Raw genomic sequence first — 25,172 nt, 5'->3', positions numbered from 1 at the left:
CAGTCCTACTCTTCCGTCCGCCCCCAGGGCAGGGAGTTTTGTCTGGTTTGTTCACTGCTGAATTGCCAGGGCCTCCGACAGGCTTGCCTGGTATGCGCCAGGAGTGGGGCAAATGTGTGAACCAGTGGGGGAGACAGACAGGTCAGGGACGGTGACAGCCTGAGGCTCAGCATGGGGATGGAGCCCGGGGTGTCAGGGAAGGCTTCCTGCAGGAGGGGCCGCAGTAAAGGGATGAACTGGGCAGCCCTGGCCCCTGCCCCCCACAGGGGAGACAGAAAGAAACAGATTTCGTGCCAGGAGCTGTGCCCCGGGCCAAGGAAGGCTTCTCAGAGAAAGTGAGATCTGAAGGGGGGAGAAGGTGTGAGGCAGAGGTGGGGCGGGGCCCGCACAACCCCTTCGAGATTCCCTTTCTCTGAGCATCCTTTTCTCCTGTTCTGCGATAGGGGTTCTGGGCCCCCTAGCCTCCTGCTCAGAGCGGCTGGTCTAGGACACAGGCGCTGGGACAGATGGCCCACTTGGGCAAGTCACTCAGCCTCTCCAGGCTTCAGTTTCCTCTGTTGTAAAATGGGCCTGATTCAGGGCCATTTAGGGCAGTGGTGAGCTAAAATGACTTAATGTGTGTCGATGCTGAGAGCAGGACCTGGCCCAGAGGAAGTTCTCTGGAAAGTTGGACCACTTATTTTCAGAAGGGTTAGTTACATCCTGGCAAGACAGCCAGCATAGTGACACGGGAGTCCCAACCGTCCCCACCTTTCCCTCTCCGCACTCCCGCCATCCAGCCCCACTCTCACACCTAGGTATGGCCGTGGCAGGGGGGTGGCGGATGTTCACCGTGATCTCCCCTGGTGAGGCCGCAAGTCTCGGGTTCATCCTGATGGGTGAGTGGGGCAGAGCAGCAGGGGCCCCCTTCGTTGCACCCTCTGGGGCTCTTGCTGGCATCCCAGCCTGGGTGTGTGGGGAGAGGGGGACACAGCAGGCCCCGGATCTCCAGCCACCCTCCCCGTCAAAGAGGCCCCTCATCCCCGTTCTGCACTGTGGTGTGTCCTGCACCACAGCCCCAGCCAGTGTTTCACACCTGGCTGCCCCACCAGCCACTCTCGGGCACTCAGCCCCAAGCTGAGCCACTGCTTCCCTGGCCCCTGGCACCTGGCCTGGCATAGGGAGTGAGATTGGGGTGTGCGTGTGTGGTGGGAGACTGACCCTGCCGAAGCAGGGGCTGTGGTTGGGTCCCCTGCTCCTGTGTCCCTGCCCAGCCCCTCCCTCCGCTGGGACAGTTGTGGGCCCCGTGACTGAGGCTTTCCAGCCTCAGCCCCGCCTCCCTCCGTCCCTCCCTCCACCCTCCACCCTTCCCCTCCCCCTCCCATGGGCTGGAGCCACAGCCAAGCTCAACTCCTGCCAGGGCAGGGCCGAGTCACCAGCCGCTGCCAGGGAGGCCGGGGCGCAGAGCCCAGCCAGCTTCTCCTCCGTGGGCCAGGGGAACCCCTTGATCCCAGCTCCCTGATCTTTCAGCTGGAAGCCTCTGTCTGCTGGCCTGCCCTACTGCGGGTGGCCCAGGACAGAGGGAAGAGGATGGTGGAGGTGAGCTGGCCCAGGCCTTGGGGAGGAGTGGAGGAGGGGGAGGGCTGCCTGGGTGTGCGGGAGGGCAGTCCGGACACACGGCCACCTGAGCCAGCGTAAGCACGTGCGCCAGGGGCCACACCTTTCTTGGGGCCAGGGGTGGGGTGGCCGTGTGTGTGTCCGTCCGTGTTGGCGGTGGCAGGTGTCTATCTGCTGGGGCTTAGCCCACACCTCGGTGCAGGTCCCCCCGAGCATCTCTGTGGGAGCGCATTCCTGGGGTCTGGTCTGCATGGAGGTGTTTCCAAGGGGCTACGCCTCCCTGGGCCACTGGTGACCCTGGAGCTGGCTGTGGGCATGCCTGGGTCTGTGTGCGGATCTCATGGTTTAACTCTGTCTCAGGAGCGTTCCTAGGTGTGTGGAGGGTCTTGGGTCTGCCTTCCTAGTGAGTCCAGCCATAACGGAGCATTTGTGGGATTATGTGTGTGCAAGCACGTGGCTGTGTTTCTAGGTGGTGGCTATAGTCCGTATCGTTGTGTCATTTGGTTCCCCCAGGATCCTTGTATGTGTCTCTGGGCCTCTCCAGAGTCCCTCCATCTCTGGGGTGTACGGGTTTTTACATTGTTTGTGGAGGGGCTCCCGGGTCCTTGACTTCTTGGGGTCCCAGCCGTGGGTCCCCAGTGTTGCGGCCCTTCCGTTCTGAGAACTTCCTCTGAGCCAGGCCCCTCTTAAGACTGCTTTCCCCACTTTCTCCCATTGACACCTCACAGTTGCCTCCGGCCCACTTGCCGGGCCTGTGTTCCTGAGGCGGGAGCTGAGGCTCGGGGTGGGATGTTCCTTCCTGCACCCAGGCCCCTGTACGGCCGCCAGCAGGGTGCCCGGGTAGTGTGGGGCAAGCAGCTGCTCCATCTCAGGCTGCTTGGGGACTTTTCCGTGCAACCAGTGTGTGTGTTCTTGTGTGTCTGTGGTTGTGTGGCTGGACGTCTGTGTTGCATGTCTGTGTCGGTCTCTGAGGACAGCCGTGCACTGTGGAGCGACTTCATTTGCTTCTGTGTCTCGGGTGTGTGTGTGTGTGTGTGTGTGTGTGTGTGTGTGTGTGTGTATGGTGGGGAAGGACTTAGGTTCGAGGGGCCTGGCAGGCCACTGGAGCCTCTTTTCTGCCTGTTGCCCCCTCCCTCCTTCCTGCCCCACCTCAGGGGAGGAATGAATGAAGTCGAATCTGATTTCCCCAGTCCCTGGGGGCTCGCCCACACTCTCAGCTTTATTGTGGCATCCATCCCCACCCTGGGCACCTTTGGAGGGTGAGGGACACCAGCAGTGCCCTTTGTGTCTGTGCCCTATTGAGCCTGGCCGGGCGGGGAGGGGGGCACCCGAGCCTGGGGCTGCCACAGGAGCCGCCTGGCCTCCCTGGGGGCTTAGAGCACCTCGAGGTAAAGGAAGCACCATCTCTGCATTCAGCCACACTCTCTGAGCTGTGCCTCAGCCTGTGCTGGGCAGGGCTGGGGACACAGGGTGGCTGAGAGGGCCCCAGGCCCTGTCCTTTGGGAGGGCAGGGGTCATCAGAGCATAATGGGGGCCCATTATGCTCCCCCATCCCGGCCCTGGAGAAGGACAGTCTTAAACAGAGACAGTCAGACTGGCACCTTTGCTCTGGGAGACCGTGCTCAGCATCCTCTGTCCTTTATTCGTTCAGCAGCAGCAGCAACAGCAGTGCCAGTAATAATAACAGCAGCTAGCCTGTAGTAGCGAGGGCCCACCTGGCGGCAGGCACCGTTCTGGGCGCTTGGCATGGGTCATCTGGTTCGATCGTCCGAACACTCCCAGGAGATAGGGACCATCATTACCCCCAGTTTGCAGATGAGGACACGGAGGCCCGGAGTCACTCTCTCACAGGCACACGGCTTGGCAGTGGTGGAGCGGGCGCGAGCCCGGGCCGTCCGCTCTTACTCATCGTCTGCCTTCTGCGTCCTTGTCCGCACACTCCGTGCAGAGGCCTGCTGAGGGGAGGGTGGCACTTATGTGGCCAGAACACGGAGAGCAGGCTGCTGCTCACTTCCCACATGGCCGACTCCAGGCCCTGCTCCCCAAGGCTAGGGCGGCCCTCGATCTGTGTCTTTTTACGGCTTTCACCCGTTGTGGGGAACGCGGATCTCTGGCGGCACACCCCCCGTATGAAGTTCTTCTTGCTTCTGGCCAAAATGTGCCACCAGCTCCTCCAGTTCCCAGCCTAGGCCATGTGGTGGGGAGGGCCTGGGGAAGCGGGCTCACAGCCGGGCGCTCCTTGTGTTTGGAACACACACCAGGTTATTCACTAAATAGCCGGATTCAGTCTCTAAAGAGGCTCAGTTCCTTCACAGGCATCAAGGGCAGACTTCCAGGCAGTGTGGACAGGCCTTGGGGACTCCTGGCTGCCCTCTGCCCCACCACCCCTCCCTGCTCCTCCTCAGGGTCCAGCCTCATCACCTTGGCAATGGCATCACTCATTCGTTGCACAGATATTTACCAGGTACGTGCTGTGTGCCAGGCCCTGCTCTAGCTGCCAGGGGTGTGACAAGAATGAGGCAGACAAAGGCCCCTGTTCCTGGGGAGCCCATGCTCTGCTGCGGGGAGGGGAAGGAGGGGGGGGCCAACAGTCAACAGGTATATAATGACAGATGATCATAAATGCCACGGAGAAGTATAAAGCAGGGGTGCAGATTTCGTCAGGGGGTCAGCGGAGGCCTCTCAGAGGAGGTTTTCTTTGCACTGAGACCTGAAGATCAAGAACGGGGAGGACGGGGGGAACAATGGGTGCAAAGGCCCTGAGGCTGGAGCAAGCTTGATGTGTCCAAGACTGAAAAGGAGGAGGCCAGCGTGGCTGGGGTGAAGTGCAGGGAGGAGATGGGGTCCCTTGGTGGCAGGGCCCAACTGGGCAGGGCCTTGCTAAGTCACAGTGGGGAGTCTCATCCAGGTGGGAAGCCCTTCAGAGTTTTGTTTAACATTTCTTCAGATTCCCTGCTAACCACAGCAGCCTTTCTGATCTTGGTTTCGGTCATCGGAAGTAGAGTTGTCTCTATTCATGTTCCTGTCCCGTAAACCTGTGGGGTCCTTTGTCTGGAGTAGAAGCTTTGGCTGGAGCCAGGGCTGCTGGGAAGCAGGAGGCCTAAGTGGGCAGTGACAGGCCTTCTCCCTGGGTCACAGTCAACGCTTTTGTGCCCTGGCGCTGGGCAGCCCTGGGCAGTGACTTCCCCTCTCTGGGGCTCAGTTTCCTGGTTTGGGAAACAGGAGGGAAGAGGACTCTCTACCCACACACCCAAGAACCACTGGGAGGGTTCACTGTGGCCTGGTCCGCACGCCTGGTGCAGGCATAGGCCAGGGTCAGCGCTGAAACACGTGTGTCCCCTCCGTCCACCCAGCAGCCACTGAGGGGAGACCTGGGATCCAGCCTGTAACCAACCAGAGCATTGCTCCTGCCTGCGCCGAGCCACTGACTTAGCAGGGAGACAGCAGACACAATCATAACCATATAACATGTCAGGTGATGCTAAGGTCTGGGAGAGAATGGACTGGATGCCAGGCTGCCAGGCTCTGGGGGATGCGGCGATGGGCAAGACCAGACCAAGCCCCTGCCCCCGTGGAGCTTACGCTCCAGGTGTTGCAAAAGGTGGTGTCAGTCCTCAGCAGTCCTGCCGTCTCAGCCTCTCCAGGGTGCCCAGAACCTGCCTGTTCCTTCCGCCTCCACAGGCTCCACGTGGTCCCGTCCACCCTCTTCTCCTGCTGGACTGTCGCATCCTCCTCCTCCCAGGTGTCCCTGCTCCTGCCCTGCCCGCACGTGCAGCCACCGGGAGCCTGTGCACACCTGAGTCTGGCCACATCCCTCCCCTGCTCAGAGCCTTCCTGTTGCTCCATCTCACTCGGGTAAAAGCCGGAGTCCTGGGGACTTCCAAGGTGATCCAGTGGTTAAGACTTCGCCTTCCAATGCAGAGGGTGCAGGTTTGATCCCTGGTCGATCCCTGGTCGGGGAGCTAAGATCTCACATGGCTCACAGCCAAAGAACCAAAACATAAAACAGAAGGAATATTGTAACAAATTCAATAAAGACTTTAAAAATGGTCCACATAAAAAAAAAATTACAAAAGAAAAGCCAGAGTCCTACCCATGGCCCACAAGCACCTACACAATCTGCCCTCCTCTCTCACCTCGCTCACCCTGCCCCAGCCACTCGGCCTCCTCTCTGCTCTTTGACCACATCAAGCACGCTCCTGCCCCAGGACCTTTGCACTGGCTGTTCCCACTGTCTGGGTGCTCCTCCTCCAGCTACCCACAGGGCTCCCTCTCCTCTCTCCACTTGGGTCCCTGCTCAAGTGTCACCTCCTCAGCAAGGCCCTCCCTGTGGCCACTTCACTGAAAATTCCCACCTCCCCTCACCCTCCGCACTCTCCTGATCCCTGCTGTGTTTTTCTCCTCAGCACTTACCACCTGACTTACTAGCTATTTTTCTGATTTATCTCATTTATTGACTGTCTCCTTTCCCCTAGGATGTGAGCTCTGCAAGGGCAGGGATATTCCTGACGCTCCTGGCCTCTGCTATCGACCCGGCCCCGGGCCTGGCAGAGATCAGTCCTCGGTAGACATTGATGATTGGATAGAGGGGTGGGGGTCTGAGTGTGATGGATCATTTGTGGGTAGAGTAGGTGTTTGCCAAGGAGGGGGCCTGAGCACGTGTCAGTCCCAAAGCGTGAGGCAGGGTCTGGGGACAAGGTGCCAGAGGGTTCCTTGGTGGAACTAGGCTCAGGGCAGGAGGAGAATGGGGAGTGGGGTGGGGGACACGCAGGTGGGCAGCAAGAGCTGAGCAAAAGTGTGAAGGAGGAACGGTGTGGGGTTTCGGGGGGCAGCGAGAGCCTGCCGTGGGCCGCCACGTTAAGACAGACTCCCCCTCCATCATCAGAGCACCGCCCAGGGAGGTAGGCGGTAAACTGAGGCAGGGAGGGGGCTTCTGGAGCTGGTGGGTGAAGATCATGGCAGAAGGGTGGGCGGGAACCAGCGGTGGAAGCGCTGAGTGCAGGCTGGGGCCAGTGAGCCCTTCTTCATCGTCCCCTTCCTGCTTTAGTTTCATTTTAGTGACTAGGAAGGGGTGGCCGTGACCCCTGCCGCATCCTCTGCTCTGCCCCTGCGCCCTGGGGCCCTGGCTGAGTCAGCTCCCTCCACTGCCGGGGTGATGAGGGGGGCAGCTTTATTCAGGGCTGCCGGAGCAGGTGGATGGCAGGAGGGAAGGAGTTCTCTACATGCGCACGCACACGTATACGTGCACACGCGCGCACACTCCCTTGACCGTGTTATCACACTAGCAGATCTGGCTCTTCCATGTGCGCTGATTTCCTTGGTGGGGAGAGTGGTGCCATTTTTGTCTCATGAAAGGTCAGATGGTAGAACACGTGAGCATAGGGGGTGACTGGAAAATGTGAAGCTTTTGCTAGGACAGGTCGGAAACTGCCCGTCCCACATGTGAAATAATTCAAAAGACTTTTTTTTTGATTGAAATAAACATTTTAGAGTAGGATGGAAATGTGCCTGCATTTGAGGGATCAAACACTGGGTTTCAGAGGCATCTATGCCCCGGCTGGTGGCTGCAGGCTGCACCCTGTCCTCCTTTGTTCCGTGTCGCTGGGGTCACTGCTTCACCCTCTGCCTCTGAGTTCCAGGGGTTTCTCTGCCAGAGTTTCACAGGTACTGCCTGGGCAGAGTCTGAGGTGTCTGAGCAGAGGTGTAGCATAGCGGGTACAGGTGAATGTGTTCGTTCACCAAGTGTTCCTTGAGTGCCTGCCATGCAGTGTTGTAGGCATTGGGGTACAGTGAGGAGCAAGACAGAGGACAGGCCCTGCCCTGGTGGAGCTGACATTCTGGTGGAAGAAGCAGACACTAGAGAATCTCACACACGCAAACACATACACACACAGTATATGGTGAGTGCAATGAGGAAAAATAAAGCAAGGAAAGGGGCATAGAGGGTGGCAGGACAGGAACGGGGATATTTCTGTGCAGATGTGGGTGGAGGGAAGGAGGGAGGGAGCCAAATGGAGATCATTGAGAAGAGAGTTCCAGTACGGGGGGTGGGGTGGGGGTGTTGTAAGCTGCCAGTGCGAAGGCCCTGAGGTGGGGGCATGTCTGACGTTTGAAGAACAGTGAAGAGGCCAGAGTGGCTGGGGCATAGTGAGCGAGGGGCCATGTGGGAGGAGAGCTGATGGGCAGATCTCTCAGGACCTCGTGGGCCACGGGGAGGAGTTTAAGGATGTTGACTCTAGTGGATCCGACTGTCTTCCAGGCCCACCTCTGCTTGGTGACCTTAGCGAGAGATTTCACCTTTGTGAGCCTCAGTTTCCACATCTGCAAAATGGGAGTGAGAATAGCCACTCCACCTGAGTGCCGGGGAGTCGGTGAGCTCAGCATTGGCATCTGTGCAGGGTCATGGGTCCCCCATGGTGGTGGTGATGGTGGTGGTGGTAGGGGTGTGAGTACTGTGGCTGAGCCTCAGTAAACCACATTTGGTGGTGGGGACTGGTTCTTGGACAGCTTTTCTGCTGCAGACCGACAGGCCAAAGGCCCGTGGAAAAGGCAAGTAATTCCTTATTCCTGGGTGGGGGGTGGCGGTGGCCGGAGCCCCACTTTGTGCTGCCTCCCACACTACCGCTGGGGGCCTGGGCAGGTCGGAGGAGCTGGGCACCCTCACCCCCAAGTGGGGTCAGGGCAGGAGAGGAAGAGCAAGGTCTGGGTGTGGATAGAGAGGGTGGAGAAGGAGGGAGGAAGGGTTGGAGTCCAGGACCACGATGGTAATGACAAAAACAGAAGCACCACCGCAGGACAGGTGGGTAAGAGCCTGGACTTTGGTCCCCGACTGCCTGGGTTCAAATTCTAGGTGCCCTGGACAAAGGATTTCCCCTCTCTGAGCCTCAGTCTCCCCACCCGTGAACTGGGGATGATGAGCGTGCCTGTCTCACAGGTTAGTGGTGAGGGTGGGATGTGATTAGACACAGAACACCAAGCAGGCCCGGGCACACACGAGTCTCCAAGGACGCACCTGCCGTAATTCCGAGAACTGGCGGGGCCCGGGCTCTGTGTTAGACAGGGCTGGAGTCTTGTGTCCGCTCTGCTTCCCAAGCTGTGTGACCTGGGCAAGTGGGGTGCCCTCTCTGTGCCTCGTCTTCCTTGTCTGTAACACAAAGCCCAAAACGGCCCCTTTGTCTGGGGTCGGGCATGCAGATTAAATGAGGGGCTCCGGGTCAAGTGCTTAGGAGGGGGCCGGCACGGTAGGTGCTCCCTCTGTTGGCTGCTGCTGTGATGGTGACCGACATTTACCGCGCACTTCCTTGCTGTGTGCGCTTGGCCTTGGGGCCAGGCCATCAGTGCCTGGGTTCTCTGTGACTCCTTATAAGAACTCCAGGAAGCAGGTACTGTCATGGTCGTCCTCTTTTAACAGAAGAGGAAACTGAGGCACAGAGCAGCTGAGCTGCTAGCCCAGGGCCACGCAGTGAGCTCGCATGGTGGGTCAGCTCACCCACACTTCACAGGCAGAGAGCTGGGCTCTTGGCCCTGGGCTGTCTGACTCCTAAATTCTGGGCTTGCCTGGGAACCCCAGCGCCTACTCTTTGCCCGCCCCCTCTGCTGCTGGCGCAGGCCCCTCTATATGTAGCAGCTTCTCTCCCTTCCCTCTGTGGCCCCCATACAGTCAGGAGCTTGGGGACTTAGTGGGAAAGGGGAGCCGGCAGTGCTTGGAGCTGCCCCAGGGTGGGGCTCCCGCCTGATCATTATAAACATGGTTGGTTCCTCTGTTTGTCCTGCCCTCCGTGCAGCGCCCAGAGGGAAGGGCTGGCCCCAGGCAAATATCCGGAGGTGTGCCCCTCTGTCCCCTTCCCCTGCAGGTCACATAGGCAGCTGGGGGCGGGGCCGGAGGCGGTGTGCAGAGGTGGCTTGGGGGTTTACGGCAGGGGTTCTGGGTTGGCTACCCCATCTTCCAGGCTGCCTCCTGCCCACCCTGCCTGGATCCTGAGCTCCTCCCTCTCCTGGGTTTAGTGAGGGGTCCTGTGGCTAACCCTATTCGTGCAGAGGGCTTGGAGCTGACCTGGGGCCCGCAGGTCCTGGGCTGGGGGGGCGGAGGATGGGCGGGCAGAGTGAGAGAAGCCAAGGTGAGGAGTGAGGCTGGGCCCGGGGCCAAACGGGGGCAAATCTGGGAAGACAGTGAGGAGGTGGTGAGATTACACATCTGGAGGGACGGAGTGGAGCGGGGACGATGGGGGAAGGTCAGCATGTAGGCAGGAGGCTGGGAGCTGGAACTGGGAGAGAGTCGAGGGCAGAGAAGCCTGGAGAGAGGACAGGGTAGGTCAGGGCCTCTGGCAGGTGAGCCAGGAATGGAGGCCTGGGCGGGCGGGATAGGCAGTGTCCTGGGGGCTGGAATGCGGGAGCGACGCTGAAGGGGCTCCTGGCTTGGGGGGTAGAGAAGGGGCTGAGGCAGAGGGCCCCTCACCCTGGCCAGGCCTGTTCCACCCCAGAGCAGGCAGGGAAACTGGACCCCTGGGAGAGCCCTGGCTCTGGTCACCTGCTGGCTGGGAGGCCCAGGCCAGTGGAGGCAGGTTGGCTGCTGGGTCTCCACCCGCCTCCCACTGGGCGGCTCCTGCTGCCAAACCGGTTCCCCTGGATCGCTGCCCACTGATGGTCCTACCTCTGGCCTGGGGATGGCGGCCTCTTCGTCCTTACCTCACAGAGCTGCTCCGGGACAGGAGCCGGGAGTGGAACCAGGGGCTGCAAGGGCCGCATCCCAGACACACGCAAGCATCCTCACTAGGTCACGAGACTTAACTGAGCTTGGGGCCGACCCTGTGCTGGGCACTGTGCCAGGCTCTGGGGAGCCAGCCATGAACCAGACAGAAATCCCCACCCAGTGCATTTCCCCTAGTTCTTTGGGTCTTAGTTCACACGGGCCCTCTTCTGGAAAACCTCCCTTATCCCCAGCCTGCCATCCCTCCAGGCTGGGTCTGGTGCTCTGTGACCCCAGCGCCGACCACTCTGGGCTGTCAGAGGCTGTCTCAGTCACCGCAGTATCCCTATCACCAACCAGCACAAGGCTGGGCACAAAGGAGTGAGTTATTGCTGAATGAATGAACGAACGAATAATGGACAAATGATGTTTTTTTCCCACTTTACAGATGAGTAACCCGAAGCCCCAGGAGGAGACATCTCGTGCCCAAGGGCACTTCTAGCACAGCCAGCATCAAACCAGGTCTGTGGGACTCAGGGCCTGTGTACGGGTTGGGGGGCAACACCTGGGCCCCCTTCCCCAGACATGGCTAGGAGTCATCCTAATCATCAGAAGAGCAAATGCCAACGGGGCCCTCCCTCCGTGTCCCAGCCCTGCACCCAGCTCTGCTCGTATTAACTCATTAATCCTCCCGGCAGCCCTGTGGGAGCTGATCCGAGGCACAGACAGGTTAAGTCACTTGCCCAAGGTCACACGTAGTAGGCGACAGAGAGAGATTTGCACTCTGGCCATCTGGCTCCCCTGCCTGTCATTTCTCTGGTCTCCCTATGGGACACCACCATCACACATGTCTTCTTCGGCCCGTTTGGTTTTTAAATCAGCTTTCATTGAGCATTTACTCTGTGCTGGTACCGTTCTGAGTACAGGACTGGAGACCACAGGCCCTAAAGACAGGGACTGTTTGGTCTGTTAGTATCTGTTATGAAGTGGCTCTTTCCCCGCTCTGTGATCTTGATGAGGAACTTCCCTCCTCTGAGCCTCAGTCTCCTCATCTGTAAAGTGGGCATATAGCAGTGAGGCTGCCTAGGGGTCACGCATAGGAGAGGGGCTTGGTAACCATTTGTTGAACAAGTAACCAAAGGTATGTGGTGCTTCCAGCCCAGAGTGCAGGCTGGCAAAGCAGGGACAGTGTCGGCCGGCCTTTAGGAACCAGTCACTGAGCACATACTGTGTGCTGGGCGTGGCCGAGACAAGGGAGTGGGATGCCAGGAAACTGGGCAGGTGAGACCTGGCCTGGGGCACTGAAAGTCTAGTGATGGGGGTTGTAAACACTGAACTAGTAAACACAAGACTGAGCAGCAGAATTTCCAGAAGTTAAACATGCTATGAAATGTGATGGAAGGACAGTGGGGAATGGGGGCTCTTTTTCTTGGGGTGTTCAGGAAAGGAGTCACCAACGACTCTGACACCTGAAGGAAGGGAGGGAGGGGACCATGTGTGTGGATACCGGGGAAGAGTGTTCCCCGCAGAGGGAACAGCCAGTGCAAGTCCCTGAGGTTTGGAAGCCAGTGTGAGTGAGAGGGAGAGATGAGAGCAGAGAAGTGATGGGGCAGGTCGTGTGGGGCGGGCCACGGGAGGACTGAGCTTCTCGCCTGAGTGAGGTGGAGCCACAGGAGGGCTCTGAGCAAGTGGCCTGACTCGGGTGTTCACGGGGTCCCTTGGGCTGCATGTGGGGGACAGACTGGGGAGGGGGCGGGTGGGGAGTGGGGAGACCAGCGGGGAGAGGAGGATGGATAGGACCAGGGCGGGGCCAGAGGATCAAGGAGAAATAGCAGGTTCTGGCGAGCCGTCCCCTCCCACAGGCCTGCAGGCAGGAGCCCACGTCTGCGCCCTCACCACACTGAGAGCCTGGCGCCATGTTTGGGAAGAAGAAGAAGCGGGTCGAGATCTCGGCACCGTCTAACTTCGAGCACCGCGTGCACACGGGCTTCGACCAGCACGAGCAGAAGTTCACGGGGCTGCCCCGCCAGTGGCAGAGCCTGATCGAGGAGTCAGCTCGCCGGCCCAAGCCCCTCGTTGACCCCGCCTGCATCACCTCCATCCAGCCCGGGGCCCCCAAGGTATGCTGGTGCCCACCACCGCCTCTCCTGACCCACGCCAACCCCCGCGGGGTGACCCCAGCCCTCAACCCCACACTCGACCCTGCGGCCAACACCTCCGCCTCCCTTGCTGACCTCCACACAGACACGCCCCAATCCTCACCTTTCACTCACCCCTCCACCCACTGATCCCTCACTTGGCCTCAACGCTCACCCCCCCTTACCTTGCTGAGAACCCTACGCTGACCTTGACCCTCCGACAGTCCCCCACACCAGCCCCAAGTCGTGCTCCTGTCCTGGAGCCTCACGCCCTGAGCTCTGTGCTCCGGTCCACAGCACCACAGACTTGTCCTGGGCCTTCACAGGGCTCCCATCTCCGGGCGAGGGACAGACTCGTTCCCTCATGGCGACTGCCCCAAGTGCTCGGGGCTGGGCTGGGGGAGCCCAGACGGGGCTCCTGACCAGCCCCAGGGTCCAGGCCAGCTTCATGGAGTCGGGGACACCGGAGCTGAGCCCTGAGGGCCAAGGACGAGGAGGAGTCATTCGGGCAAATGGTGGAGAGGCAGGGCTTTTAGCGGAGGAAACGGCCCACATGAAGCATTGGGGGTTTTTTGGTTTGGGTTTTTTCCCTGCCGTCTGAGCAGAAGGGCAGAGTTGGGCTTTGAATCAAGATCCGTTTCCAAGGCCCATGTTCTTAACACCTTTCCTGTCTCCGTGGCCAGAGCGCCAGGTATGGCCTATGGTGAGGCTGGTTCTGGGGGGCAGGGGGTGTGGCACCCCGCAGCCTATGAAGCCGGCCTCGGAGCACAGACTTCAGAGGGGTGGAGATGGGCGGGCTGGGCCTGCCCCGGGCTGACTCATCCTGCCCCGCCCTTGGCCGATGGAAGCTCTCCCCCGGGGTCTCCAGCTGGCAGCCCACTGAGGCGTCCATGTGCCCCAGGCAGGGGGCTTTTGGATACTTTGAATTCTCTGCCACTGCCTAAAAAAGCAAGAGACTTCACATCCAAATCTCTATTTCTGGCTTCTCCTGACAGATCGGCTGGGGCCACTGGAGGGGCAGCTGCCACCGCGGGCGGGGTGCCAGCTCTTCTGGGCCCGCAGGCCCCACCCAGCCCACCTCAGTTCCATCCCCTGCCCGGCCCTGTGGCTGCTTGTCTGCTGGCTATGCCCACACTAGGGCACTTCCTAAAATCTAGCCCCTGCTCGGCTTGCCAGCCACGAGCCCTACCTGGGACTGTGTCTGCCAGGAGGAAGGGGCACCTTCAGTCACACAAAGGTGCCACATGGGCTGGCACCCTCCTGGGGCCCCGTGGGCGCTTGTGTTTGCTGCCCTTGGCTGGGAAACTCCCTAGTCCTCCCAAACCCTCCCCCAACCCCCAGGGACTTCTTGACCTCTTATTCCAGCACCAAAGCCTGACCAGCTGTCTCCCTTGCTTCGCTGGGCCCCTGGGCAAGTCCAGGCCTCCAGGCTGGCAGCCAGGCCCAGGAGAGGCAGGGGGCAGGGGCTGGCCCCACAGGGGTACGGTGGCCTGTAGGTGGGTTTTGTGGGATCTGTGTTTTCTGCACGTTTGAGGTGGTTCTGGCTTTAGGATGCCTGGCAGCCCATGTCCCTGCCTGCCAGTGATTGACAGCACAGGGCTGAGGGGCATGGGCTCTGCTCCCCTCAGCCTCCTCCCAGCCTGCCTGCCTTACTCACTCACTCACGGGTTTAGCAAATGCTTCTTGAGCACCATCTGCATACCAGCCACTGTTCTAGGTGCTAGATGCAGCCAGAACAAAAACAGACGGGGAAACCATGGCCTCCCTCACGATCATTGCACTGGGGGAGCAGGCCATGGACAGCTGTATGCATGCTTTATGTCAGCTAGTTTTAAGTGCTCTAGAGAAAAGGAAAGCAGGGGAGGGGGATAGGGAGTGTTAGGGCTGGTGTTTCAGACTATGGGTGGTCAGCGAAAGCCTCCAGCAAAGACCTGAAAGGGGGTGCGTTGGGGAGGGGAGCTCAGGGCAAACTTGGGGGAAGACGTTCCAGGCAGCGTGAACAGCCGGTGCCTGAGGTTGGAGTGTGTCCGGTGTGTTTTAGGAGCAGTTAGGAGGCCCATGTGCCTGGAGCTGAGTCGGGGGCTGGGGGAACCCTGGAGGCTGTGACCTGGATCAGGATGGTGGCCATGGCGGGTGAGGGTGGATTCGGGACAGGCTTTACACAGGCGTTCGCATTTGCCAGCCCTGCTCCTGGGGCACTCCTGCCCTCTACTTTGGGCCCAAACCTTTCTGACTCTCCCTTTAACCCACCCTCAGCCTCCAGAGGAAGAGAGAGCGTGGTTTGGAGTTAACAGCCCTGGCGGGCTGCAGGGGAGGAAGTGCCAAGCTGGGCCCTGGCCCCAGCATCCTGTAATTTGCAGCTCTCCAGGGCTGATTATGGGGTGGCGTGGTCTCTGCCCTTCTTCCCCTGCACCCCACAGGGCAGGGACCGCCCCCCAGTCTGGAGAGCAAGAAAAAGACCGGGGTGCATCCAGCTGGGGGGCAACAGCCTGACCAATGGACAGGTTCTCCTTCCGCTCCCCTCCTGCCACCCATGGCTAGGTGCTGGGGGAGGGGCAGCAGGGGCCTCCCTGCTCCTGCCCACCCCCCACCCCCACCCCCGCCCAGCCCTGTCATCACCCCATGGCATTTCTTCATTCCGTCTCTGTCTTGTCTCTGTGTGTGTTGTGTTGTCCTGTCCTCCTGTGTCGGATGCACGTCCTGTGTCCCCCTCCTCCTTGCCCGGCCCCCACCCCGCCCTTGCCCCGGACCCCAGACCATCGTGCGGGGCAGCAAAGGCGCCAAGGATGGGGCCCTCACGCTGCTGCTCGACGAGTTTGAGAACATGTCGGTGACGCGCTCCAACTCCCTGCGGAGAGACAGCCCGCCGCCACCCGCCCGTGCCCGCCAGGAAAACGGGATGCCCGTGGAGCAGGCCGCCACGGCCAGAGGGGGCCCAGAGAAGGCGGGCGGTCAAGGCCGGGTCGCCGGTCGCAGCGAGGCGGGTGGCAGCAGTGGAGACAGGCGGCGGGTGGGGCCGGACAAGAGGCCCAAGTCTTCCAGGGAGGGCTCAGGGGGGCCCCAGGAGTCCTCCCGGGACAAGCGCCCCCTCTCTGGGCCCGACGTCGGCACCCCCCACCAGCCTGCCGGTCTGGCCAGCGGGGCGAAAGTGGCAGCTGGCCGGCCCTTTAACACGTACCCGCGGGCCGACACGGACCACCCATCCCGGGGCGCCCAGGTAACTGCTCCCCCCGCTCCAGGACCGCCCCACTGTCCCTTTGCCCGGAGCTTCCCCGTTGCCACCCACCGACTCCAACCCATGCCCAGCCCACCGTCCATCTGCATCCTGACCACCATGTGTCTGTCCCACAGCCGGGGTCCCTGTCCCTCTGGCCCCTCCACTGACAGCCGCCTCTCTTTTCTGTTGCAGGGGGAGCCTCACAACGTGGCCCCCAATGGGCCATCGGTGGGGGGCCTGGCTATCCCCCAGTCCTCCGCCTCCCGGCCCCCCGCTCGAGCCCACGGCCCCCCCAGCCCTGGAGTGCTGGGCCCCCACGCCTCCGAGCCCCAGCTGGCCCCTCCAGCCCGCACCCTCGCCGCACCCCCTGCACCCCCTGCCCCTGGACCCCCTGGACCCCGCTCGCCACAGCGGGAACCCCAGCGAGTGTCCCACGAGCAGTTCCGGGCTGCCCTCCAACTGGTGGTGGACCCCGGCGACCCTCGCTCCTACCTGGACAACTTCATCAAGATCGGCGAGGGCTCCACGGGCGTCGTGTGCATTGCCACCGTGCGCAGCTCGGGCAGGCTGGTGGCCGTCAAGAAGATGGACCTGCGCAAGCAGCAGAGGCGCGAGCTGCTCTTCAATGAGGTGGGCCTGCTGCCCCTGCCCCCGCCCTTCACCCCTCCTCCTGAGACTCCTCTGCCCTGTGGTTTTTGAGGGCAGGTAGGGGTGAGGATGGGAGAGGGCCTTCGGGGATGGGGTTCCCCAGGGCTGGGTTCTGGGCCCGGCCCCTGTCCTCACTCGTCTCACCTCCCCAGGCTGTCTCCTCTGTCCCCACGATACCCACGGCCACAGCTGTCCTGTTCCTGGCCAGGCCCCGAGCCCCAGCTCCAGGCTCCCTCAGCCCCTGAGCCCCACCCTCTGCGTGCCTTCCAGGCCCCTCATACCCACCAAGCCCCATTCTGCCCTCGAAGCGTGTACTCCAAACCTGCCTCTCCTGGTTCCCTGTCTCAGAGGGGCCCCGCCACACCTGTCCCCAGGCCAGAGCTCTGGACCTCCGTGGCCCCTCCCCGGTTTGTCAGCCCTGAGCCTGTCACTCTTTCCCCCGTCCCCGTCCCTGTCCCTGTCCCCGTATAGCCCATTTGCTGCTCGGCCCTGTCCCCTGGGCATTCCGCACACCCCTTTACTGCCCTTTGCAGCGCCCCCTGGTGCCCTCAGGACAAAGGCCTGGCCTCTTGGCCGTGCATCTGAGATCCGCCCCCATCTAGGCCTCGCTTCTGTCTGACCTCAGGCTTTGGCCCTTGGGGGGCTCACTACCAGTGAGCGTGTTGCAAAGGCAGACCCCTGGCTCCTTCCTGAGAGGAATCTGTGTTGGGAGCAGCCCCCAGCCTCTGATGCAGGAGTCCCAGGAGGATGTCAGGTCCGGGGTCGTCCGACTCTAGCTCTTGCCTCCTGACCTCTCCACACTCCTCAGCTTTGCCCCAGTGTAATGTGGCCCCTGTGAGCATCGTGTTCCCCCAGCTCCGTGAGGCTTTGCCTTGCTAGGCCTTGCTGCCCCTGAAATCTCTTCCCCCACCCCCACCACCACCTTTTATCTGGCCTGCCTAATACCTGCTTGGCCTTCTGGTCTCAGCCCCGTGCTTAGACGCTCTCGTCCCAGCTCCCTCTCCCAACACCAGCCTGGCCATCAGAGCCACTCGCGGCCCAGCTCAGGGCGGGTCAAAGACCAGCATCAGAAGTGCGGGGTGTGTGCGGGGCGGGAGCATCCCTGGAGCAGAGTGCAGACGTCAGGCCTACGCTGCCTTTGAGGTCTCTTGACTTTGGCCGTGGGAGGACAGCCCAGGGGGACCCCGATGAGCAGGAGTGACGGGTGGAACCGGACCCGCAGTGTGGCAGGGCCCACACCCAGGCTGAGAGGGAGGCGGCAGGGCTCCGGCGGCCGGGGCTGGCGGCCCTCCCTCCGCCGCGCCGACCCGGCCTCCCACGCCCAGGTGGTGATCATGAGGGACTACCAGCATGAGAACGTGGTGGAGATGTACAACAGCTACCTGGTCGGGGACGAGCTCTGGGTGGTGATGGAGTTCCTGGAGGGAGGCGCCCTCACCGACATCGTCACCCACACCAGGTACTGCTGGACAGCTGGACCCTGTGACAACCAGCCTGCTGTCTCCCCCGGCTCCCCAGGGTGGACGTGGGTCCCCTCAGAGCTCTCCCACGATAGGACTGGCCCCTTCCAGACCCCTTGGGGCGGGGCCGTGGCTCAGAGTCAATAGGCTCTGTCCCCATCCGGCCCCCCTGGGTGGGGCCATGTCCCCCTCAAAGCCCAGGGCAGTGTTGTGTCCCCCTTAAACCCCAGGGCGGGGCCCTGTCTGTCCCCGTCACTCACCCCGCCCCCCGCAGGATGAACGAGGAGCAGATCGCCGCCGTGTGCCTGGCCGTGCTGCAGGCCTTGTCCGTGCTCCACGCCCAGGGGGTCATCCACCGGGACATCAAGAGCGACTCCATCCTGCTGACCCACGATGGCAGGGTGAGGCATGGGGTGGCGCTGCCTTCGCCCGCCCTCCCCCGCTCTCCCCCTGCTGGTAGGGTGCGCTCTGACCCCCGAGTTCAGTCGCGTGAGGGGCAGTAAGTTCATTCGTTCCTCACGCGGCAGTCCAGAGTCAGGGCTCCACGTGAGTGGGGCCTCTGCCCCTGCGGTCGGGGGGCTCAGGCTGCCGGGGGCTCTGCCGTCAGCACAGGCCGTTGGGAGCTGTAGTCTAGCCCTGGGCCCAGAGAGGGGAGACTCCATTTGGGTGGCCAGCCTCCGCTCTTGGCCACGTGAGAACCTGCTCCTAGCCTGGCATCCAGGCGTGGGCTGTGGACTACAGTCCTGTCTCCCATCTTCTGGACTGAAGTTCTGCGTCTGAGGTCCATGGATGAGTCTCACAGTGACCAGAACCTGCATTTATCTTCCAAGAGTGAATGTGATTTTCAGTGGGAGGGGCCCTTGACTTTCAGCAAATTCTCGTTGGTGATTTGCCCGCCCTCCCCCAGGAAAGTTAAGCCAGTCAGCAGAGGTGGGGGGTGGGGGGAAGGCTCAGTTTCACCAGGAGTCTCAGTTGGGGTCCACGAACACCTAAAGATGTTTGCAGATGTGTTTGGGGGACATGTGAGCATGCTCTCTGGGGGTAGGAGGATCCACAGACATCCTCAAGAGTCCGAATAGGGCCCGCAGTTCCAAAAAAGGTATAAATCCTTGGTCTGGGGACGTAGCTGTTGCAGAGGCAGGCTGTGTCCCCTTGTACCCGCCTTGGAGAGGGTTGCATCCGTCTCACACCTGCCAGCTGAAGGTGTGCTTCCTGCCGGGAAGCAGGGGCCCAGGGCACAGCATTGGGAGCCGGCCCCAGTCTGAGCCCCCGCCCAGCCTTTGGCACTCCTGGGACTCGGGCCACTTCCCCCGAGAGCCCCAGCGCAGACCCTGTCACGGAGGCAGATGGTGCGATCTTGGGCAGGTGACACGGCTGAGGGCCCCAGCCAGGAGACGGCAGAGCTCCCCAGAGGCTCTAACCTCTGGGCAGCATCGTGGAGACCCAGCGCGTCTGAGGCCAAGGAATCAAATAGGTAGATGCCCCTGCTCACCCTGCCCCCACCAGCACCTCTGACCCTACTGCCTACGTCCTACTGCAGGTGAAGCTGTCGGACTTTGGGTTCTGTGCCCAGGTGAGCAAGGAGGTGCCGCGGAGGAAGTCCCTGGTCGGCACGCCCTACTGGATGGCCCCGGAGCTCATCTCCCGCCTCCCCTACGGGCCAGAGGTGAGCCAGAGGCGGCCGGTCAGCCCGCTCTCGGCACTGGTTTACGCTGTGACGGTCCAGAGCAGCCAGAGTGCTGGGGGTGAGGGGGCTCAGTCCCTGGGGACAGTTTTGGGGGAGAAGTAGGCATGCCTGCGTGCACTCATTGCTGACTGGGTTCTAGTTTGGAGCCAGGCCAGTGCTTAGCAATGGGAACAGAATGCTGAGCAGAAGTGGCCCTGGCCCTGCCTGTCAGCCTGGGGCAGAGGCCACAAACTGGCCGATGTGCTCTGAAGATGCTCTTGCAAGCATTTTAAAAAGAGAGCTCTCACGTGAAAGTCTGAATTTTATCGTCTGTCAGAAAACCAAGAGCTCTGGCTACATGGATGCCAAATTCCCACACGGCAACAATCAGCAGGTGCTGAGGGGCTGCTCCACGTTAGAAAGTGCAGGGGCGCCTTCGTCTTGCCCATAGTCCCCACCCATCTCTATTGCCTACACTGACCTGCTTCACTCCCTGCTGTTGCCTGCCTGGTCTTTGAGCTGTGGCCTGTGGCCCTGAGGATTCCTCCACAGTCAGTCAACAAGGCTTGACCCAGGGCCTGGCCAGGGTGCCCCTGGAAGCATATCTTGGGGAAACCTCAGGCAGGAGTGGGATCACACTGGGAGGGGAGGCTGGGAGGAGATTCTGAGGGACCATCTCAATCAGGACTGCCTGTGAGTGACAAAACCATCTCAAATGGATTTAGCAAAATGGAAAGCTATGGGTCCCTAGAATTTTCCCCTTGTAGTCTTCACTCAGGCAAGTGCTCCCCTGGTCAGAGCAGACATGACCCTGGCAACTCCAGGACACATCTCCCTGCCTGTGAGCCCTACTGTTTTCCGGAATATTTTGGTTGAAGTCTCAGGGTTGACGGTGACTGGCTCACCTTGGGTCCTGTGCCCGTTCCTGAACCAATTACTGTGTCTGGACTCTGCTGATTAGGCTACCTGGTCATGCTCCATGGACTGAAGTAGGGGAGAGGGGGTTCTCCAGAGGAACCCAGGGGGAGGAGGGTGGTTAGCAAAGAAGAAGGGGATAGATGCTGGGTGGGCAGAGCCCTTCAGAGGGTTCCCTGGGTGAGGAGTGCATAGGGTCCGGCAGGCTGGGTATCAGCGAGGGTGTTCAGGGCCCAAGGATTCCAGGAGCGAAGAGGCAAAGACAGAACCAGGGCCATCCCTCTGTGGGTGTCCCTCGAGCACTGGCCATACCTGCACAGCTCAGCCTTGCTGCCCCGTCCCCACGGCAGGTGGACATCTGGTCTCTGGGGGTGATGGTGATCGAGATGGTGGATGGGGAGCCCCCCTACTTCAATGAGCCACCCCTCAAAGCCATGAAGATGATTCGGGACAACCTGCCACCCCGACTGAAGAACCTGCACAAGGTGGGCCCCTCCCGCAGGCGGCAGGCAGGTGGGGGTGGGGGGACAGGGCTCCACCCAGCCCCGAACCCAAGCAGAGCGCTGGGTGCGGGCAGCACTGGGGTATGGATGGCTCCCTCCCAAGGTGGTGCTTACTGTGTGCTGGGTCACCCCCGTGTCCCCTAGGCCTCGAGTGTCTTGTGTAAACTCTGTGCCCTCACCACCCCACATCCCAGAGGTCGTGCTTAGGCTGGCCTGGCTAGACGCACACAGCATAGCCAGGTCCAGGAGAGGGGCCTTCCTGGTGGAGGAATTTCCTGGTGAGAAAGGGGTGCCTCCAGGGCCCAGCTGCTGCCAGGTCCTGCCGAACCTTGGAAATGGGGAGGGAATGAGCCCCTGGGGCCAAGCTCCTGGGACCTCTTTGCCCCCTTCCTAGGCAGTAGATGTTGTCAGCCCATTTGACAGAGGAGGAAACTGAGGCCCCACAGCGAGCGAGCAGTGGAGCTGGCTCTCAGGCCCCCTGACCCTCTCGCCCGCCTCCTGACAGGTGTCGCCATCCCTGAAGGGCTTCCTGGACCGCCTGCTAGTGCGTGACCCAGCACAGCGGGCCACGGCGGCTGAGCTGCTCAAGCACCCATTCCTGGCCAAAGCGGGCCCGCCCGCCAGCATCGTGCCCCTCATGCGCCAGAACCGCACCAGATGAGGCCCAGCGCCCTGACCCTGAACCAAAGAGCCCCTTGGGTCACCCCTGCCCTGCCAGAGGCCAGTGGAGGGCCGGCCCCTGCCCCTCCCAGCCCAGGAGACACTCTGTATGGCACTGCCCTCCTTGCTGGGGGATGTGTGCAGGACCCTACTACTGAACTGCCGTTTTGATTTTGTGACTTTTAAAAAAACGCAGGGACTTGTGGGAGCACACGGGGCTCCCAGGACCCACCAATCCTCTGGGACAGGCCCGCCCCAGTGTTGTCCTGTCTCCAGGAAGGACGGGAGGCCTTCCCATCACTGGAAATCTGCAGTGGGGGCCGCCAGGGGTGGAGACAACACTACAAAAGAGGTGTGTGTGTGTGTGTGTGTGCGCGCGCGTGTGTGTGTACACGCATGTGTGCATGTAGGAGACAACACTACGAAAGAGGTGTGTGTGTGTGTGTGCGCGCGTGTGTGTACACGCATGTGTGCATGTAGAAGGTCCAGCAGCCTGAGAGTGCGTGTCTCTGAGACCTCGCCTGATCCACAGCCCCTCCCCCCTGAGCCATTGCGGGGGTCGATCATGAATGTCTGAAGAGTGGCCTTTTTCCTTTGCCCCACACCCCCTCTGTGGCTGCATGCAGAGACAGGGGTCAGGGCTTCCCACCCACCCCCAGCCTCTGCAGAACATGACTACTGCACCTGGAACAGCCTCCTCTTTTCTAGAAGTCTATTTATATTGTCATTTTATAACACTCTAGCCCCCATCTGGGGACAGATGGTCCCTGTTCCGCGGGGTGGCACCGGGGACAGGACCACTGCTTGAAGAATCAGGTTCCTGCCCCCTCATCGCGGCCCCGCCCGCCCCTCCCTCAACTTAGTTTTACAATTAAACCAGTTTCTTGTTTTGCGTGTGTGCAGTGTGCATAGAGGCCCCCCCACCCCCGTCCGGGCCGTCTTGGTGGGAGAGTTGTTGGAGAGGGGCTCTAGGGTTAGAAGGGAGGCCTGGCTGACCCCAGGAGTCCAGCCCAGTTCAGGGCCAGGGCCGTGTCTGTGGGTGGGCGGGAGTTCCAGGTCCAAGCAGCCGGTTACAGGGCTGGACTGTGCCCCCCAGGCCTGGAAGCAGCCGGTTTACCAGTCCATGTGCCATGGTGACCAGTTTGCCAAATCTGCAGTTTGCTGGAAACCTATTTTAAAGGTGGTCTGGAGTGCGTTCAGTGGGTAGGAACTGATCTTTGGTGAGCTGATGTTAGGAAACCGGTCAACAGGCAGATGGGCTGCTGGGGCGTCGGCTAAGACAGATAGACCTGGAACTGCCAGCCTCAGAAATATTCCATTGGCCGTGTCGTGCCCTCCAGGCTGAGGCTGGGTCTCGGAGAGGAGAAAATCCGGCCGACAGGAGACGGCGCTGCTTCAGCATTTTGGGCAGTGACTGCCCCAGGCCAGTGTGGGCTCAGCGTGTGTCCTTCCCAGCACCCTGGGAGGTGTCGGGGCAGCAGTGGCCTCCTGGGGACACTGAGAGACCAAGGAGGGAACCCCCTTCCCAGAGCCCTCCAGGCGTCACTGGCACCAGGGACCTCAGTCTGGTTTGTGGGCTGGAAGTGTGTGGAGAGGAGCCAGAGAATCCGACCTAGTCCTGCCTCGTCCCCACTGTCAGCCCCCACCCCCCAGCGCCCCTCTCCACAGGCCCTGAGTCCCCCAGGGATCCGGGCACTGTTTCTGTGACAGCCTGGCCAAGTACACACATGATCTAGATGGATAAAGAGATTTAAAGCATAGTGCAGGACGTCCCTGGTGGCGCAGCAGTTAAGAATCTGCCTGCCAATGCAGGGGACACGGGATCGAGCCCTGGTCCGGGAAGATCCCACATGCCACGGAGCAACTAAGCCGGTGTGCCACGACTACTGAGCCTGCGCTCTAGAGCCCGTGCTCCGCAGCAAGAGAAGCCACTGCAGTGAGAAGCCTCATTCTGATGCCCCCTCAAGTTTGAGAACCACTGAGATCTACAGTTGCTCTCAGTAAGAGGCGAAGGAGTGGGGGACTCAGTCCTGCCCAGTCAGCAAGGTCCCAGCTTCCTTCCATCTTGCTGCTCCTCCTTCCTAGGATTGTTACCTCTCCCACGTGAATAGGAGGGCACACCCCTTCCTTTTAAAGGACGTGACCCAAAGCTTTCACCATTGCCTCCTTGGCCTGAGCTTAGTCACGTGGCCACACCCAGCAGCAAAGGAGGTTGGGAAATGTAGTCTTTATTCTGGGCGACTGTGTGTCTAATTAAAACTTCTATTACTGGGACTTCCCTGGCGGTCCAGTGGTTAAGACTCCACGCTCCCAATGCAGGGGACACGGGTTCGATGCCTGGTCGGGGAACTATGATCCCACATGCTGCATAGAAAAGCCAAAAAAATTTAAAAAACACTTCTATAGAATCGTGATCCTCCATCCCTGCTATTCACTACATTCGCCAGGCTTCACCCCAGAGAACCCAGAGGCAGGCCCAAGTGTATGCAGGAGCAAATTGATGGGGGGAAATAGATTGTTTAATGATAGTGTTGAGGAAATTGGTTCATTTTATGAAGAAAAAGAAAACTGAGTCCCTACCAAATGCAATGAAAGGGAACCCGAGATCGGTGCTGTGCAGGGCAGTAGCCACTAGCCACATGTGCCTATTTACTTTTAAATTAAATGAAATAAAATTAAGCGTTCGGTCCCTCAGTTGCACTAGCCACATTTCACACGTTCAATTGCTGCTTCTGGCCTGCGGCTGAGGATTAGACAGTAGAAATACGAAAACCTTCTATTATCTCAGTTCTGTTTTGACAGTGTTTTTCTCTAGCTGGATTAAATATCACCGTGGGGACTTCCCTGGTGGTCCAGTGGTCAAGAATCCGCCTTCCAATGCAGGGGACGTGGGTTTGTTCCGTGGTCGGGGAACTAAGATCCCACATGCCACAGGGCAACTAAGCCTGCACGCCGCAACTTAAGATCCCGTATGCTGCAACGAAGATCCCACGTGCTGCAGCTAAGACCCGACGCAGCCAAATAAATAAATAAACAAATAAATATTAAAAAAAAAAAACACCGTGAAAGGTAAACTATCAAGTTGATAGAGGAAAATAATTGATGAGCTAGGGGCAGAGAAGGACTTCTGAAAACTACCCCAAAGAAACAAATTATGAAGAAAAAAATTTAATTATACCAAATTAAAAGGCCAACAGGGATGTGCGCAGGTGCTCAAACCCATTAGTAATCAGAGAAAAGCAAATTCAGCGATGAGCTGTCATTTTAACAGTACTAATCTGGTAAAAATTAAAGTCTGGCTTAGTCAGATGAAGTGCTGCACATACGTATTTCCCAGTAATTCTGCTCCTGGGTGACTTCCCAAAGAAATTCTCCCTCGGGACCATGCAGTATTTATGCAGGATCTGAGGGCGCAAGGCAAGGACTCCTGTGAAGCCATCAGGAGCCAGGGACCAAGTGTGCCCATGGGAATGGGGAGCCAAGCCAACCAAGTCTGTAAATCAAAAATTGTAGACATAAAAGAATAGTCCTCGGGCTTCCCTGGTGGCGCAGCGGTTGAGAGTCCGCCTGCCGATGCAGGAGGGGACAAGGGTTCGTGCCCCGGTCCGGGAGGATCCCACGTGCCGCGGAGCGGCTGGGCCTGTGAGCCATGGCTGCTGAGCCTGCGCGTCCGGAGCCTGTGC

General features: G+C 60.3%; 1 protein-coding gene across 3 annotated transcripts; it reads left to right on the top strand.

Annotated features, from left to right (window-relative positions):
• The first annotated feature begins 1,420 nt into the window (after nt 1–1,420).
• Nucleotides 1,421–22,363, top strand: PAK4 (p21 (RAC1) activated kinase 4). Of its 3 annotated transcripts, none has more exons than XM_028484788.2 (10): nt 1,421–1,578; nt 10,731–10,804; nt 12,145–12,402; nt 15,176–15,637; nt 15,830–16,267; nt 17,611–17,744; nt 18,020–18,146; nt 19,286–19,411; nt 20,677–20,811; nt 21,335–22,363. In XM_028484788.2, exons 3-10 carry the CDS (start codon nt 12,199–12,201, stop codon nt 21,488–21,490), a joined length of 1,782 nt encoding a protein of 593 aa, XP_028340589.1. In that variant the 5' UTR covers nt 1,421–1,578; nt 10,731–10,804; nt 12,145–12,198; the 3' UTR covers nt 21,491–22,363. The 3 variants fall into 3 exon arrangements, with proteins under 3 accessions (XP_028340589.1, XP_028340588.1, XP_028340590.1); XM_028484787.2 differs by lacking the exon at nt 1,421–1,578 and adding an exon at nt 8,447–8,530; XM_028484789.2 differs by lacking the exons at nt 1,421–1,578; nt 15,176–15,637 and adding an exon at nt 8,449–8,530.
• The last annotated feature ends 2,809 nt before the right edge of the window (nt 22,364–25,172 follow it).

Source organism: Physeter macrocephalus, unplaced genomic scaffold (genome assembly GCF_002837175.3).
Source record: "Physeter macrocephalus isolate SW-GA unplaced genomic scaffold, ASM283717v5 random_235, whole genome shotgun sequence".
Taxonomy (NCBI): domain Eukaryota; kingdom Metazoa; phylum Chordata; class Mammalia; order Artiodactyla; family Physeteridae; genus Physeter; species Physeter macrocephalus.
Note: the sequence above shows the minus strand (reverse complement) of the source record. Positions and strands in the feature narration are given on the sequence as shown.